The 18384-nt window shown below is 41.7% G+C and overlaps 1 protein-coding gene across 6 annotated transcripts in view; it reads right to left on the bottom strand.

The window, feature by feature from the left end:
- Nucleotides 1-17968, bottom strand: part of WDR19 (WD repeat domain 19) — a 75779-nt gene extending 57811 nt beyond the window's left edge. The window contains exons 1-7 of one of the 6 annotated variants that reach the window (XM_036331451.1): nucleotides 17894-17953; nucleotides 16602-16761; nucleotides 15419-15510; nucleotides 15055-15120; nucleotides 12507-12632; nucleotides 10827-10942; nucleotides 2208-2323 (exon numbers count right to left, since the gene is read on the bottom strand). In XM_036331451.1, coding sequence (XP_036187344.1) covers nucleotides 2208-2323; nucleotides 10827-10942; nucleotides 12507-12632; nucleotides 15055-15120; nucleotides 15419-15510; nucleotides 16602-16697 — 612 coding nt within the window. In that variant the 5' untranslated portion in view covers nucleotides 16698-16761; nucleotides 17894-17953. Of the gene's footprint in view, nucleotides 1-2207; nucleotides 2324-10826; nucleotides 10943-12506; nucleotides 12634-15054; nucleotides 15121-15418; nucleotides 15511-16601; nucleotides 17746-17893 lie in introns of those variants that run through there. The other 5 variants (XM_036331457.1, XM_036331456.1, XM_036331460.1 and 2 more) reach the window with 5 other exon arrangements.
- Between the last annotated feature and the right edge of the window lie 416 nt (nucleotides 17969-18384).

Raw genomic sequence — 18384 nt, 5'->3', positions numbered from 1 at the left:
GTGTAGAAACCGAGGCTGCAGCTACCAGAGCAGCTGGTACAAGGAGACAATAAGGAAGTGCATTTGACTTGGGCTGTGCTTTCGGTTAGAAAAAAAGTTGAAAAAGTTCTATTCTAACCAAAGACTTTACCTCCTATCCTCATTCTGGTCTGAGATTCAAATTTATACTTGAGTGGTCTAGAAACTCTCTGCAGTGTTATGGAAAAAGCTAATCTGAAGCCTCTTCCAATGCTGCAAAAATTTTCCACAGAAAATCACTGAGAATATGAGCTCATAATTCAAAATGAGGAAAGATGTACTATTCACAAAGAAACAATTAAGAGCAAGAGTAAGCAGATCTAAAAATAATAGAATTATCAGAGAGAGAGAGAGAGATCATAAAATAAATACTTTAAGATTAACTAAAGACATAAAATGACTCCTAAGTATGAGAAAAAACTTTAAAAAAAATCGACAGATTTTTACAAGAACCACAAAGTACTTTCCAAAAATAAAAAGGATAGAGTCATTTAAATAAAAACTCAATGGGATAGACAGAGATCAAACAAATTTGAAGAAATAATAAGTAAGCTGATTTGAAGTATTATCCAGATTACACAAAATGACAAAAGAAACTATAAAAGCAAAATTAAGAGATATGAGAAGGTCCAACATACATCTAACGGACACTCCAGAAGGACAGAACAGAAAGGGCAAGAGGTAATGTTCAGAGAGATAATGATAATGACTAAGAATCTTCCAGAGTTGATGAAAGACAGCAATCTTCAGATCCAGGAAGCAAGACAGTAACTCAGCAGGATACATAAAAATAAATCCACACAGACCCAGAGTGATCTGCAGAATAGTCAAAAGTCAAAACCATTCAGAAACCATACCAAATAAAGCAATGCCTTTGATGTATGTTTTGCTTACCACAGGACAACTTAAGTAGTATGTCTAATTCTGGAAGCATACTTCTTAGCAATTAGAAATGGGAAGTTATCATCTTATATGTAAACTAGAGGCCCAGCCAGTGCACAAATTCGTGCACCAGGGGTGTTCCTCTGCCTGGCCTGTGGGATGGGGCTGAAACCTGCTCTCCAACATCCCCCAAGGGGTCCTGGATTGCGAGAGGGCGCAGGTCAGGCTGAGGGACCCCACTGGTGCGTGATCGGAGCCAGGGAGAGATGTAGGAGGTTGGTCAGCCGGGAAGGGACCACAGGAGGGCTCCAGGGCGTGTCCAGCCCGTCTCTCTCAGTCCCCGCTGGCCCGAATGGCAGGACCCCAGCAGCAAGCGACTGGTCGACCGGTTGACTGTCTGCCCCCTGGTGGTCAGTGCATGTCATAGCTAGTGGTTGAGTGGCCTTAGCATATCATTAGCATGTTATGCTTTGACTGGTTGACTGGACAACTGGACAACCAGACACTTAGCATATTAGGCTTTTATTATATAGGATAACAACTAACTGGCAGTGTCTTCCTGGGATGTTCTATGGAAAAATATTGTAAGGCCATGTCTTGATTCAGTGAGGAGTGGGGAAGCCAGAGTCTACTGATGATGTCTAACATGAATATCAGGATGGGGAGCTCAAGTATTTGTACTATGTATCTACTATTCTAGTTAGCTGAAAGTAGAATTATCAGAACCACTTGAATCATACTATGGTTCTGACCAACATGGTTGAGTTACTTACTTCAGTCTAACTTTCAAAACTTTCCAGATATGGGATTCAACTTCTTCAAACTTATTTTCTGTAAATTTTCAATCTAAGTCTATACCTTCAGCCCAGCCAATTTTGAACAAGCCATAAACAAGCTATAAGTTTTTTCTCTCATCTTTGTCCATTCTATTTTGCTTGGGTTGAAAGACACACATTGCTAAATATCTTATGGTATCCACTAAAACAAGGTTTAGCAGGACTCTGAGGTCTCATTATGAACAATTATATTATAAGTATACATTTATAAAAGTTATTTCACAAATATACTGTCCTACTAACCACAGAGCTGACCTCCCATGCTAATACTAAACAACGTTAAAAAAAAGTCCTAATACGTAAAAATGCAGCTAATACATAAAAATAAAAGTTTCTGATGTTAAGAATATGAAGTTACTATATGCATATCTCATATAGAGATTTAAACATTTTATAGGTTAATTTGATAGACAAACATTATTTTAGGTAAGAACTTGAATATATCAGACCAAAGAGATGTTACAGTATTACCTGTTTTATTGTGTCACCTTCCTGATTACTAACTGTGATAAGTTTATCTTCGCCACCTAAAGCAAGCAGATTTTCTGTACTCCAACATCCACATGTGATTCTCTTAGTATGTTTTCCTGGAAAAGAGATGGTTTTTATACAAACACATGGATTTCTCAAGAAAAAAAAAAATTAAAAACAACTGTAATGTCAATCTGAAAGCTTAGGTAATGTCCCAAGGAATCTGAAACCTCATCAAATCAGTTGTATCTAACAAATCTTTTTTAAAACAGTTTATTACCAAGTTATAAATCAAGATAATGGTATATAAGGGCAATAGTGTTCTCCAACATTTTCTGTGAATATGAGCTGAGGCCCTAAAATGAAAAGACATTCTACCCTTTGACAAGTTTATTTATTCTATCACCGAACCTGAACAATAATGCCGTATGATAAGTAAATCCCAAAGCACTGAAGTTACCATTAAGATATCTAGCTTCATGGTGTGGCAGACCCTTGGCATTCAACATTCACAGCGTGGACTATTCATATATAACCAAAGAACACATAGTGATCTGTGATAATACTGAGGTGCAAATATGAATGCACCTTAGGGAGACTTGTGTTAAGATCACTTAGCTAGAGAGTGATATTAGATAACTACTAATGGCGGGATGCTTTTTTATTGAGCCTTCTAGCCAGTGCAAAAATCACATGCTTGACACTGTGGGCACTTATCAAAGGCCCTGGAATAAATACTCAAGAGCAGCAAGGTTAATGAAGTATACAGATTCTGAAGGCAGACTGCTGGGGTCCAACCCCAGCGGGTCCAGGGGTCCCCAAAGGTGTGGACGGAGTCGGCGAGTAAGGAATGACATGGAGACAGCGTTCAGTTGTTCAGCAGCCTAGCCAGGATCTCTAGCCAGGATCTCCAGCAAAGTTCTGGTCTGGATCTCCAGAGAGGTTCTGCTTCAGATCTCCAGCCAGGTTCTGTGTCCATGTTCTCTTGCTAGGTTCTCCAGCCAGGTTCTGTCCAGGTTCTCCAGCCAGGTTCAGTCACCAGGTTCTAGTCAGGTTCTCTTGCCCATTTCTGTAGTCAGGTTCAGTCCAGGATCTTTTGCCATGTTCTCTCCAGCGAAGTTCTTCTGTCTCTAGTTCTGTGTCGGTTCTGTCTTTTAAGTTCTGTCTTCTTACATCTGTATTTATACCAGTTGATTCAATCCTATCAATCTCTATTACAAAGGTTAGGGTGTTTCTTATCTCCATTCCAGGGAGTAAAGATTATGTAGCTTAAGCATGATTGTTCATAGTTAAAGTGATTAATTACCCGCCTGGCACTTAGTTAAGAGGTTTTTATTTCCTCCCTAACTTCAGGGGAAAATCCCTACCTGGGGAAACAACCTTTCTCAGAGAGGTGACCTTGGTTAAAACACATAGTGCCAAGAAGGTGAGCAAACATATTAAGAACAGTATGCCATATATGCCAGGTCCCTTGAAACAGCAAGCATGGACTGGCTCCCGGCAGCAGACGGCCTATATTTGAATAAGTGGCTCACCACCTACTGCGAAATCGTGGGTAAGTTACCTCACCTGTCTCTATTCCTTAGTCACACCATCTACAATCTGGGGATGATGGGAGGAGCTATCTCATAGGGCTGAGGATCAAACAAGTTACAGCACTTAGAAGAGTGTCAGGCATATAAGAAGTGCTATAGAAGTGTTAGCTATTTTAGCTGTTACTGAGAAGAGACCATGTTCCTTTTATTCTTTGTACCCCTTAGAGAACCTAATTCAGAACCTACGCAGACAGCAGATTGTAAATAAACAGTTCCAGAGCAGACCGTGAGCAGGAGGGTGCCTGGTGTGTTAGAGGGCAGTGTGGCTGGAGTAGAGGGAGGGAGGAGCAAAGAGCATGTTCAAGAGGCAGACACTGCAGAAACCAGGCCATGCAGGGTTTGGCTGGCCCTGTGAGGACCGTGGCTTTGACTGGGTGAGACGCAGAATGACTGGAGAGGTCTGAGCGGAAGGCTCACTCTGGATCCTTGGCTGAGAATAGTCTATAGCGGGGTTAGGGGTGAAGCAGAGAGACCAATGAAGAGACTGCAGAAATTCAGGTGGGAGATGTTCCAGGCCCTCACCACGATGTGGTAAGAAGAGGCTTCATTCTGGAGATATGTGAAAGTGGATTGTATAATTTTCTGGCAGGTTAGATATGGAGAGTATGAGAGAGAAGTCAAGGATAAGGCTAAGATTTGGCTTCAAGATCTAAAAGGAGGAAATAACCTTAATGATGAGAGGAAAAGCTGTGGGTCAAAATGATTTTGGAGATATTAAATGTGAAGTGTTTATTAGACCTCTTATCACAGATGTTGAGTACGCAGTGGATATATGAGTATAGAGTATGGAACAGATAAATAGGGGAGTTGTCAGGAGCAGACAGTATTCAAATCAGGAGACCAGAGCCCAAAAGTAAACATTCAGAGAAGAGACTGAGATATAGGATATGCTGCTGATCACAGATTAAGGGACTTGGGCGGGACACCAGAACTGGATAGCCAAAGACGTGGGCATTAGGAAGGAAAAAGGAGCACCTGAAGAGAAAGCTGCCAAAGACAACTTCTTTATACCCAAGAAAGGGTGAAGGAAATTTCTTGCTCCTTCCTTTTGCTTCCAGGGCTCAGAATTTAGATTAGCCTTAACATCTACAATAATAGTTAACACATTAACTAAGTTCTGGTACTTTACATGTATTAAACTCATTTAATTAACATTAGCTCATAGTTAATATATATGGTAACTCAAGTTTGAGCCATGTTATTGGCAGACTGGTACTATCGAAACTGTAGTAAATGAAATTTAAGTATATGAGAACTATGCAAAGTGAGAGCTGCTTGAATCTAGTCTAGTTCAAGGAAACAAATCAGTGTAAGAGAAGACAAGGTCACAGATATTTAGCTACTGTAACACGCTGAGAGATCATGCTACCATGGAGTAGCTATCTAAAATGCAGTGGCTTGGTTTTAGGAAAATAAGGTTTTTAAAAGGGAAAAAAGCAGAGCCACAAATCACAACCAATTCCGAAAGAGGCTATAGATTTAACCTAAGATATGTAATTATCCTGAATCTTTTCAGGCCCATTTAACATAGTTAATAAACAAGACGGAGAGCAGAATCCGTATTCATCTTAAATACTAAGATCACATATAGAATCATGTGTATATGACAAATACCTGACACAAAATAAGCACCTTTGACAAATTATTTTCTTAACTTCAAATGACAAAATAAGAAGTAGTATATACCTGCAGATGAAGTGAGATACAGAAAATGCCTAACTGAAGTATACTCGACTAATTTAAGAGTTATAAAAATTGATTTTTATAACTCAAAATTTTAGTTTAATTTTCAAATGGATCAATGGCATTACTGCTTAGCTGCAGCACTAAAAATATTAGTATTAGTATACATTCATGTGAAAATAATTTAAAAGGTTAAGTGCCCTTGGTTGAAAGGGACTTTCTCAATAGTACGCACTCTATGTCCAGAGCTTAATTCCTTCATTAGCAGTAAGTTATACTTTTTCTGGCTATTTGGATGTAATTAAGCCCACTGGTTTCACCATTTACCAGCATGTTACAATAATTGAAAAGAATGGATACTGTTTCCTCTTGTGTATTCAGAGGGCAGATGCTGAGTCACCAGGGGTTGAGAGAATCAGAGACTGAGCCAAAAGGGCCAAAGAACAAACACTCTCAGGCCATACACCTGTGATGGCGAACCTTTTGAGCTCGGCGTGTCAGCATTTTGAAAAACCCTAACTTAACTCTGGTGCCGTGTCACATATAGAAATTTTGATATTTGCAACCATAGTAAAACAAAGACTTATATTTTTGATATTTATTTTATATATTTAAATGCCATTTAACAAAGAAAAATCAACCAAAAAGAATGAGTTTGCATGTCACCTCTGACAGGCGTGTCATAGGTTCGCCATCACTGCCATACACCCGAGGCAAATATAACTCATAGTCCACACCTGGGTTAAACTGGTGTTTGCAGAGAACCAGGGGTCAGAATTAGGAATCTGGATTATCCCCGGTCCAAGCAGTCACCAAAGGTTTTAGTCCATCTACTAATGTGTTCATACCCATGTCCAGAGGTACAAAGTGGGAGAGAAATGGACAAATGGAAGCCATGTCATTAATGTGCTGGTGCCCAAAGACACAGGCTGACCTTGACCTTAGAGCAGTGGTTTTCAGCCTTCCTAATGCCGCGACCCTTTAATACAGTTCCTCATGTTGTGGTGACCCCCAACCATAAAATTATTTTCTTTCTTTTTCTATTTTATTTATTTATTTTTTTAATTAAATCTTTATTGTTCAGATTATTACATTTGTTCCTCTTTTTTCCCCCCATAACTCCCCTCCTCCCAGTTCCTGCCCCATCCTCCGCCCTCACTCCCCACCCACTGTCCTCATCCATAGGTGCACCATTTTTGTCCAGTCTCATCCCGCATCTCCCACACCCCTTTCCCCCCCAAGAATAGTCAGTCCATTCCCTTTCTATGTCCCTGATTCTATTATGATAACCAGATTATTTATTCACTTGATTCTTAGATTCACTTGTTGATAGATGCATGTTTGTTGTTCTAATTTGTATCTTTACCTTTTTCTTCCTCTTCCTCTTCTTAAAGGATACCTTTCAGCATTTCATATAATCCTGGTTTGGTGGTGATGAACTCCTTTAGCTTTTCCTTATCTGTGAAGCTCTTTATCTGACCTTCTGTTCTGAATGATAGCTTTGCTGGATAAAGTAATCTTGGTTGTAGATTCTTGATATTCATCACTTTGAATATTTCTTGCCACTCCCTTCTGGCCTGCAAAGTTTCTGTTGAGAAATCAGCTGACAGTCGTATGGGTAGTCCCTTGTAGGTAACTGAGTTTCTTTCTCTTGCTGCTTTTAAGATTCTCTCTTTGTCTTTTGCCCTTGGCATTTTAATTATGATGTGTCTTGGTGTGGTCCTCTTTGGATTGCTTTCGTTTGGGGTTCTCTGCGCTTCCTGGACCTGTAAGTCTATTTCTTTCACCAGGTGGGGGAAGTTTTCTGTCATTATTTCTTCAAATAGGTTTTCAATATCTTGCTCTCTCTCATCTCCTGGCACCCCTATAACTCTGATGTTGGTACGCTTGAAGCTGTCCCAGAGGCTCCTTACACTATCTTCGTATTTTCGGATTCTTTTTTCATTTTGCTTTTCCAGTTGGGTGTTTTTTGCTTCTTCGCATTTCAAATCTTTGCCTTGATTCTTGCGCTCCTCTGGTCTGCTGTTGGGAGTCTGTATAGTATTCGTTATTTCAGTCCGTGTATGCTTAATTTCTAGTTGGTTCTTTATCATAACATCGAGGGTCTCATTAGATTTCTTGAGGATCTCACTACATTTATCGGCGGCTTCTAGACAGTTCTTAAGAGACCTTAAAAGTGTGGTTCTGAACTCAATATCCTCCATTGACAGTTTTGTCCTGTTTCTTTGTCTCCGCATTTTTTATGCTTTCTTGGTGCACCCCCTAGTGGTCTTTGTGCGCAGTCTTGTTGTAGTTAAGCCTTGATTGTTGTCGGCAATAATGGGGGTGATTTGACCTCCAGGCTAACTGGCTATGGGAGTCAGCTGTGTCTGCAGTGGGAGAGCTTCTGTGCTGGATCTCTAGGGCGGTGCTAATCTAGTGTTTGCCTGAGGCTATCTGGCAAATGGCTCTGCGCAGGGCTTGGGCGGGGCGGGTCCCCGGGGATCTACAGGGCGGGCCGGAGCGAGCAGTTATGACTGCTCTCAGTCCCGTCCCCAGGGGCTCTGCCTCACAGAGTCCCAGCAACCGCTGCAAACCTCGGAGAGAAAGCTGCCCTCCAGTTCCGACAGAAGCCAGACAGTCCCGCCTCTCCCGTTTGAGTCCGGGTCCCTAGAGACTCGCCCGGATCTGGAGCTCAGAGTCTGAAACTCCCTCCCGATTGAAAACAACAACCGCGCCCCCTGCCTCCAGCCCGCTCTGCGCACTCCGCACCTCAGTATTTCACTTCAGCACTGCGCCTCCTCTGAGTCTGGGTATGATATTCTCTTTCCTCCTAGTTGTAGAATTTCCACTCAGCCAGCCTTCCTGTGGTTCTGGATGATGTCCGTTCCGTCTTTTAGTTGTTTTTGAAGTGGTTGTTCGAGGCAGCAATCTCCGGCGTTAACCTATGCCGCCATCTTGGTTTCCTCTAGGCCCATAAAATTATTTTTATTGCTACTTCATAACTGTAATTTGGCTACTGTTATGAATCGTAATGTAAATATCTGATATGCAGGATGTATTTTCATGGTTACAAACTGAACATAATTAAAGCATAGTGATTAATCACAAAAACAATATGTAATTATATATGTGTTTCCAGATGGTCTTAGGCGACCCCTCTGAAAGGGTCGTTCGACCCCCAAAGGGGTTGTGACCCACAGGTTGAGAACCACTGCCTTAGAGTCACCTGTTCGATGTGGCCTGGGACACGTTTAGTGGTCAGTGAAGAAGGATCTTCTGATTAATTATCTCTAAGGGAGAACCAAGATGGCGGCATAGGTTAACGCCGGAGTTTGCTGCCTTGAACAACTACTTCAAAAGTGAAACTAAAAAACGGAACGGACATCACCCAGAACCACAGGAACGCTGGCTGAGTGGAAGTCCTACAACTAGGAGGAAAGAGAAATGCATACGGACACTCAGAAGAGGGGCAGTGCTGAAGTCAAATACTGAGGTGCGGAGTGCGCGGAGCGGGCTGGCGGCGGAGGGCGCGGTTGGCGTTTTCAATCGGGAGGGAGTTGCAGACTCTGAGCTCCAGATACAGGCGAGTCTTTAGGGACCCAGACTCAAACGGGAGAAGCGGGACTGTCTGGCTTTGGTCAGAGCGAGTGCAGCTTTCTCTCCGAGCTTTGCAGCGGGTGCTGGGACTCAGAGAGGCAGAGCCCCTGGGGACAGGACTGAGAGCCGCCATAACTGCTCTCTCCGGCCCACCCTGTTGATCCTGTGCGACCCGCCCCGCCCAAGCCCTGCACAGAGGCATTTGCCGGATAGCCTCAGGCAAACGCCAGATTAGCACCTCCCTAGAGGACAGAAGTTCTCTCACTGCAGACACAGCTGATTCTCATAGCCACTTGGCCTGGAGGTCAAACCCTCCCTGGTATTAGCTACAACAATCAAGGTTTAACTATAAGACTGCGCACAAAGACCACTAGGGGGTGCACCAAGGAAGCATAACAAAATGCGGAGACAAAGAAACAGGACAAAATTGTCAATGGAAGATATAGAGTTCAGAACCACACTTTTAAGGTCTCTCAAGAACTGTTTAGAAGCCGCCGATAAACTTAATGAGATCTACAAGAAAACTAATGAGACCCTCGATGTAATATTGGGGAACCAACTAGAAATTAAGCATACACGGACTGAAATAACGAATACTATACAGACTCCCGACAGCAGACCAGAGGAGCGCAAGAATCAAGTCAATGATTTGAAATGCGAGGAAGCAAAAAACACCCAACCGGAAAAGCAAAATGAAAAAAGAATCCAAAAATGCGAGGATAGTGTAAGGAGCCTCTGGGACAGCTTCAAGCGTACCAACATCAGAATTATAGGGGTGCCAGAAGATGAGAGAGAGCAAGACATTGAAAACCTATTTGAAGAAATAATGACAGAAAACTTCCCCCACCTGGTGAAAGAAATGGACTTACAGGTCCAAGAAGCGCGGAGAACCCCAAACAAAAGGAATCCAAAGAGGACCACACCAAGACACATCATAATTAAAATGCCAAGAGCAAAAGATAAAGAGAGAATCTTAAAAGCAGCAAGAGAAAGAAACTCAGTTACCTACAAGGGAATACCCATACGACTGTCAGCTGATTTCTCAACAGAAACTTTGCAGGCCAGAAGGGAGTGGCAAGAAATAGTCAAAGTGATGAATACCAAGAATCTACAACCAAGATTACTTTATCCAGCAAAGCTATCATTCAGAATTGAAGGTCAGATAAAGAGCTTCACAGATAAGGAAAAACTAAAGGAGTTCATCACCACCAAACCAGGATTATATGAAATGCTGAAAGGTATCCTTTAAGAAGAGGAAGAGGAAGAAAAAGGTAAAGATACAAATTATGAACAACAAATATGCATCTATCAACAAGTGAATCTAAGAATCAAGTGAATAAATAATCTGATGAACAGAATGAACTGGTGATTATAATAGAATCAGGGACATAGAAAGGGAATGGACTGACTATTCTTGGGGGGGAAAGGGGTGTGGGAGATGCGGGAAGAGACTGGACAAAAATGGTGCACCTATGGATGAGGACAGTGGGTGGGGAGTGAGGGCGGAGGGTGGGGCGGGAACTGGGAGGAGGGGAGTTATGGGGGGGCGGAAAAGAGGAACAAATGTAATAATCTGAACAATAAAGATTTAATTAAAAAAAAAAAAAAGAAGGATCTTCTAGTTTAGCTATATGTGAAGTTTGACAGGGGAGTCTTAATACTACAAAACATCCCTTGCAATATCAGGAAAATCAGAGGCAGTAAAATTTACACTTATGTAAAGCATCTCTAATATTTAACCGTGTTTCCAAATGTAACCTACCAATGATAGGAATCTTTCGAGATGTCTGACGATTATAAATAAGCAAATTTCCTTTAACAGTTCCAACAGCCAGGAAACTTCCAATTTTTGACCAAAGAAGGAAAGACATTTGATCCCTGTAACATTAAGATATAAATTACTAAACAATTCACAGACATAACCCCTAAGTAGTCCTTTTAAAATGTGTTCAGGTTTGAAGAGGTCAGTGGCGGGGGGGGGGGGGGGGGGGGGCACGGGGGGTGGGGAAGGAGGGGAGGGAAGGGAGGGTATTTGTAATACTTTCAACAATAGATGTACACCCAAATGTAAAAGGACAGAGTAAGGAATGAGGGTTCTTAGACCCAGCAAGACTTTACATGGGCAGGTGGTACCACCTGAAGATGCATGCCTTGTGGATCCCTTTGCAGGGCGTCAAGGGGAACTGCTAAGGTTGTGTTTGGTCCTGTTCTGCATGGCCACCTTGCTTTCTTTGCATTGTTATTCCTTGGAAAATAAACTGGGAATGTGTAGATTTATATTATGGTATATGGGCAATCTCTTCCTGCCCACCTGTGGGCCATATGATGCCACAAGGCATATATGACTTTTATACCCATTACACATAGATGAAGAAATTGAGGCTTACAGAGTGGCTAAGAAACTTATCCAAGGTCAAAACTGCAAAGGTTAAGTTGTAAATATTGACAAATTTTTCTTTTCCAATGAGAAAATGGTTTCTATTTTAGCAGAGATCTTGTAATTTATTCTGTCTGCCTAGGATTTTTTCCACTTGAGAACTGCCCACACCCTCACCCTATTCTTCATTTAGTGGAAGTATCAATCCGATGGCCCTGCCAACTCCACTCAGAGACCTTTTGAGAAACTGAGTGGACACGGGTGAGTTGATGGGAACATGCTCTTTTCTCTGGTGTAACTTGTTGCAAAGAATGATATAAGCCAATAGCTGCCAGTTGCTATGGACAGTGTCTGACTTAGACTGAACAAAATATAGAGCAAGGAAGAGCCAAGAGAGAGTCTTGAGCTCTGGCTGGGTAGCTCAGTTGGAGCATCATCCCATGTACCAACCAGAAAGATTGCGGGTTCCATTCCTGGTACGGGAGGCAACCGGTCGATGTTTCTCTCTTACATCAATGTTTCTCTCTTTCTCTCTCTCTTTCTCCTGAAACCAATAAAGACATATCCTTGGGTGAGGGTTAAAAAAAGAAAGAGTCTGGATTGCATCATCAGAACCCCTAGGTCCAGCCATGCCTGTAGCCAATCCCATTTCCCCAAATACACTTTAGTCTCATCTTTCAACTTCTTAATCTGTTTCATTAGAAACAACTTAAGAAGCTATTTATATTTCACAACGTAACTATTATATTCTAGTTAATGGGCAAAATCAATAGGACTACATATAACAAAAAAAAAAAGAAATGAACTTTTTTCTTTTATAAAAAAACTAGAGGCCCAACGCGCGAAATCGCACGAGACCCCAGACCCGCCAGGCTGCGGGACCCATCATTGCACCTCCTGGTGACCAGTCATTTGGTTGTTACGGCGTTACGGTAACTGGCTTTTTATAATATAGATAACTCCTTGATACATCTCTAATGAAAGCAGTAAGTAATGTTAGCATCAAACCTACAAGTAATCATATTTTTAAGTGAAGTTTTAAAAAAACCAAAGATCTGTCCTTACCTCATGCCACTTTCTAACTGGCTGGTTTTATTTGTGTTGGCATCCCATAGATAAATGCAATTAGATTTCTCAGCAACCACTGCTAGGATATCTCCGTCTTTATCCCAATCCATAGCAACACAATTACTTTGAAAAAAGAGAGCAAAACATCACTGTCCGTATTTTTAAAGTAGAGGAAAGACATTTAAATACTCACCTATTTGTGATTTTTGTCTACAAGACCATTCAAGTTATTTTAAATAGGTCATAAAATTTCTAGTGAGAAATACAACTCACTATTCACTGCTTGGATAAGACTAACTTAAACTTTTTGTTGTTGATAGGATGGAAAAATTTTAATTCTGTTTTAAATACCATTTTCATATACCATATTAAATATAATTATACCTAATAAGTTAACAGATTTCCTTGAATCCTCTAAAGAATCCGGCCCTTTGGTAAAACACACCCTACAAATGAATTCCAACTGGAATCAAGTGGTCATCTGAAAGGTTACTTTAGACTTACAGAGAGAAAAAGAAGGTACTTCATATGTAATGAAGTCATATTTAGATAAACTGCATGTAAAATAGTTGAAGGCCAGGTAGATGTAGTATTGCAAACAGTGGAAAGACTGAATTCTGAAGTGTTGGTTAAGAAATTTATTTTCATTTTATATCTTAATGGAATGAGAAGAGTGATTCAATTGAGATGACAAAATAGCTCTAAATAGGAAATGCTCTGTTTAACAGGTTTCTTACTATTCAAAATTATTCCCAATGTTTATTATAATTTAAACACTTCCTTGGGGATGGACCTTTCTTTCTTGATGCCAATTTTTCATTTTGATATTCTTTGTTCTTGCACAGATTTACATTGAAGATAGCTGGGGATTACGTCAGTTATTCTTCAAACTGTTAAAATGTTCTGGGACCTAAATGTTCTGTAGTAGTTTTAGAGATTTTGGAATATGAAAAGAGGAAAGCTTTCAAATTGCTGTTAAAATCATCTATCAATTAAAGACAAATATAAAGGCATTTTATTTATCTGGAGATCCTTTGTCAGTCAAGCTCAATTATAATTAATATAGCAAAAAAAATATTCAGAGGTAAAAAAATAAGGTCATTGTGTAACCAATATAGATGTTGCAGAGTTTATGTAATAAAGATCATACAATTTACTCAAAAGTTTTTTACTAAGTGCCTCCTTATTGTATTTTAGACATAATGATAACTACCTTGACCTCTTTCCCAGAATATAGAAACCAGAGGCCACAATGGAGAGCAACAGGAAATGCCAAAATGGTGGCCTCAGGTGGGTGGTGGCAGAGCAGGAATTGGAAAAGGCTGTTACGAGATTTGCAAAGGTGGTGGCAATCAACTACAGAAAGCAGCCGTGAACTATAAAAGCATGGCAGCATAAGAACATTTAGGTGAGAGTGACTACACACTTAATAACCACTGAGACTATCAGTAAAAATAACACAGGTAATGATTACACTGAATCATTAAAAATGCTTCAATTATGATTAGTGTGATCTAGAATTATTTCCTGAATCTATAATAAAAGTGTAATATGCTAATTAGACCAGACAGCCAAACGACCTTCCGGACGTCATTCCAGACGTCCTTCCAGATGAAGCCATGGTGGCGGGGGCTGAGACAGAGGCAGTTGGGGTGATCAGGCAGGCAGCAGAGTGGTTAGGGGCGATCAGGCAGGCGAATGGTTAGGGGTGATCACACAGGCAGGTGAGTGGTTACGGGGTGATCAGGGAGGCAGGCAGAGTGGTTAGGGGTGATCAGGCAGGCAGGCGAATCGTTAGGGGTGATCAGGCAGGCAGATGAGCAGTTAGGAGCCAGCAATCCTGGATTGTGAGAAGGTGCAGGCTGGGCTGAGGGATGCCCCCCCACCTCTGCATGGATTTCGTGCACTGGGCCTCTAGTAGAATAAAAGGGTAATATGCAAATCAACCGAACAGTGGAATGACCGGTCGCTATGACGTGCATTGACCACCAGGGGGCAGAAGCTCAATGCAGGAGCTGTCCCCTGGTGGTCAGTGAACTCCCAGAGGTGGAGTGTTGCTCAACCAGAAGCTGGGCTCACGGCTGGCAAGCGCAGTGGCAGTGGTGGGAGCCTCTCCTGCCTCCGTGGCAGCGCTAAGGATGTCCGACTGCTGGCAGTATAGATACAAGAAAGTCTTTGTCCTTTAAAAAGTATGTGAAAGTAACTATTTTTATTAGGCAGGAGATACTATAGTGATACAGGCACTTCTAAGGCATGTTTATAATTACATAAGAATTCTTTCATATGAAATCATTTCTAATCCTGCCTTTAAGCTTCTCTATGAATATATGGGTGTTTCTAAACTCTAACTCATATGCTATTTATCTACATATTTCATTAACTACTTACGATATTAAAAAAATACTCTGCAAATGGAGAAAGCAAAAGAGGAGATAGAGTTTATATATCTTATAAAATTCTATTTGATTGTGGCTTTAAGACAATACCTTTTTATCTTTTTAGGCAACACAGCTTGAAAAAGTTTTGGATCCAACTCTGTACTTACCCAGATAAGTTAATTTCACTTCTTTTTTGACCATGGCGATCAAAGATTCTTACAATATGGTCAGCTCTAAAAGCAATTAGAACACAAAAATATGACTTGAGTGTTTCTTTATCTCTCTATGCATGTAAAAGTTTAGGTGCCATAAAGTGCTTTCAATGTTCTCTCATCATAATTTCATAATTTGAATCTATAAAGTTATTACTGGGGAAAATGTTCCATGAACTCCGATGTTAATGGAGATGAAGATAGTACTCTTCCCACCATATAAACATCTCACAATAACTTCTACTGAATAGATGGGTGGTTATGTAGGCATACAACCTTTTGGAGTCAGGATGATTTTATAAATTCACTGATTTCTTACCCTGTTACTGCAAGGTAGTTTCCTGATGTTTTTTGCCAGGTAAACTGTATCGGTGCACCAAGCCAATTCTTTTCTAGCAACGAGAAAACACGCTAGAAAAAACACACACAAAACATATGATTAAGGGTTAGTCAGAAGACATGTCAAAATATGATCATGAAAACAGTAGGATTCAGGATGGTGAAGCCTTATGTTAGAGCTTATCCAAAAGAAGTCAACAGTAGAACAAACAAAACGATTAATCAACAAAAGAAAAAGGCTCACAATCTGGTTAAGTATGGACCTCAGTATATAGGGGAGCCCAGCAGGTGTGGCTCAGAGGTTGAGTGGCCACCCAGGTACTAAGAGGTCAGGGGTTTGATTCCCCGACAGGGCACATGCCCAGGGTTGTGGGTTCAATCCCCAGTAGGGGGCATGCAGGAGGCAGCCAATCTATAATGTTTCTCTCTCACTGCTGTTTCTATCTCTCTATCCCTCTCCTTTCCTCTCTATCAAAATCAATAAAAACATATTTAAAAAACATATAGGGGAGAGTTTATTGTAAAACTTATTTGCTTTGGAAAGTTTTGAATATTAACTTTATAAAAATGTATGTTTCATGTTTTATAGATGTTTAAGATTAAAAGAATGATATATTTCGTTCAAAATTATTTTCTTCCTTTACCCATCAGTTATATTTACTTCATCATTGTGTTTAGTTTGGCCTTTGGATGGACAATGTATAAGTTGAAAAATCATTCTTTTTTTTTTCACTTAGACAATCTAGAACTGTGGTTATGGAAGCCACAAACCACATGTGGACTTGAAATTTTATTGAGGAGTTGAAATGAGGGTAGACCAAATGTAATGTGCTGTAAATATAAAATGCATATTGGATTTTAAAGATTATGAAAAAGAATACAAACAATTTCATTGATAATATTTGTATTGATTACATGTTGAAATAATATTTTGGATCTACTGGATAAAATATACCATTACAATTAATTTTACCTGTTTTAAAAATATTTTAATGTAGCTACTAAAATTTTTAAAGTATATTGGCTCACACATTTATATCAAACAGTGCCCATCAGAACATCTAGGAACAGAGAACATGAATGAAAACATTTAGATTTTAACATTAGGTTAAATTACAGATTAAACAATGATGCCCATGTGTAGGCATATGCAGTTTACATACTATAGGTGGCTTAATATTCACAGTGATGATGCTTCCAATGCTCAAAATTAACCAGTTATCAATAGGTATTTTGTATGTTAAAGAGATGAAATCCATCTCAACTGAAAACAGAGGTGGGAAAAATCACAGGTATATCCAATTTTGTGGAGCATGAAGACATCTTTAAAGAAAAAAGAAGAGTATAAAAGCATCTTACTTTTGCAATTTTGTGACTACATTTCCCTGGAACCCCTTCCTGCTAGTGAACTTGAATTTCATTAGTTTCATTGGTAGACTTCCATGGGGTCGTACATACTTTTTTTCAACGGATCTATACAGATGCTCCGCATACAGTGCAGTGGAAACGGTGCGCACTTCACAACCGGAAAACCGAAACTTAAATGTTGCTTTTTACATTAGCTGTAGGGCTTAAAGTCGCTTAAACTGCCTCAAACAGAATTCTCAACTTTAAACCAGGAATAATATCTCCTCCCTTCAGATTCTTCATAACTGTGAAGAGCTTTAGAAATGTGAGTTATGATGACCGGTCTGTCAATTCCAATTTGCACACTAATAGTCACGAGGAAGCACACGGACGTATAAAATAACTTTGTAAGTGAGCTCTTCATCTCTTTGCCGGATCCGGCGGGGTGGGGCGGGTACTGCGGGAAAGCGGAAAGGTGCCGGAGCTGCGGCCAGGGACCCAGGAGTGGGGTCACCAGAAGCCCAAGCCTGGACACCGTGCCTGCAGAGAATGACGCTCTTGAGCGTCTACACCTGCGTGTGCAGATTTCTCCGTGAATTCTGTATTCTCGCCACCAGGTGATGTATCAATAGGACCAAATCACAGGCAATACGCTTAGAGATTACTCCTTCGGGGGCTCTTCACTCTGGTCAGTTGCACAGCTTGGCAGGGGTTTCGCTCCAAGAGATGAGGCAGCTCGTGACACGCGAACGAGTCCCTTTCATCACGACCCTGCAAACACAGTCCCACGACTCGTTCCTTCCGCGCAGCGAAGTTTGGGCTCTTCTGATCCAGCTGCTCATTTCCGGCCGGACCGAGACTCCCCTTCCTGCACCGCTTCAACTCCGGTAGCGACCCCAGAGATGAGAGGCCTCCCTCTCTGCTTTCTCCTCTATTTTCTTCCCTTTCCCCTCGCTCCTTCAACTGCGCCCCCATTCTCTCCCTCCCTGCCCGCCCCCTTCCCCACCCCACGCACTCGGAAGAGGGGGTGTCCCTATTCTCAAAGCCACGCTCCTCAGGCTGAGGGAAGGTCCGCTCTTCCCGCCCCCAGGGTTTGTAAGTTACTTACCTTCATCTCCAGACTGGCGCGGCCACGCGATTGCGCAGGCGCACCTGGTCTCCTCCAGGAAGGCTACCGCGTTCCCGTCACCCTGGAGACCAGGCGAGCAGTAGCCAATCAGCGAGCACCAGCTGAAGGGCGGTGCTCCGCGGAGGAGAGCGGGAGACGTGGACGGGATCACGTGACGCCAGGGTTGCAGGGCCCGGAGGAGTTGAGCGTCGCGAGACCTTTCAGCGCCGCGGTTTCCGGGTTAGGAGCTGATTGGGTGGGATCTGGAGACTCGCCCGGGGGAGGCGGGCTCTGTGAGCCCTGAGTAGATTTCGGCCGCCGACTCACATGAAGCCTGGGGCACCGCGAATGGCGCGGAATGCTAGGTGGGAGGGGGTGGGGATTGGCGGGGGCAGACACCCTTACACAGTCCATGTAAAGAGGGCTTGGGTGAGCGAGCCTAGGTGTCCCCCCCCCCCCCATGTTTCTGGGCTAGAAAGGATAAGATGGGA

The sequence above is a fragment of the Myotis myotis genome, unplaced genomic scaffold (genome assembly GCF_014108235.1).
Source record: "Myotis myotis isolate mMyoMyo1 unplaced genomic scaffold, mMyoMyo1.p scaffold_m19_p_1, whole genome shotgun sequence".
Classification (NCBI taxonomy): domain Eukaryota; kingdom Metazoa; phylum Chordata; class Mammalia; order Chiroptera; family Vespertilionidae; genus Myotis; species Myotis myotis.
Note: the sequence above shows the minus strand (reverse complement) of the source record. Positions and strands in the feature narration are given on the sequence as shown.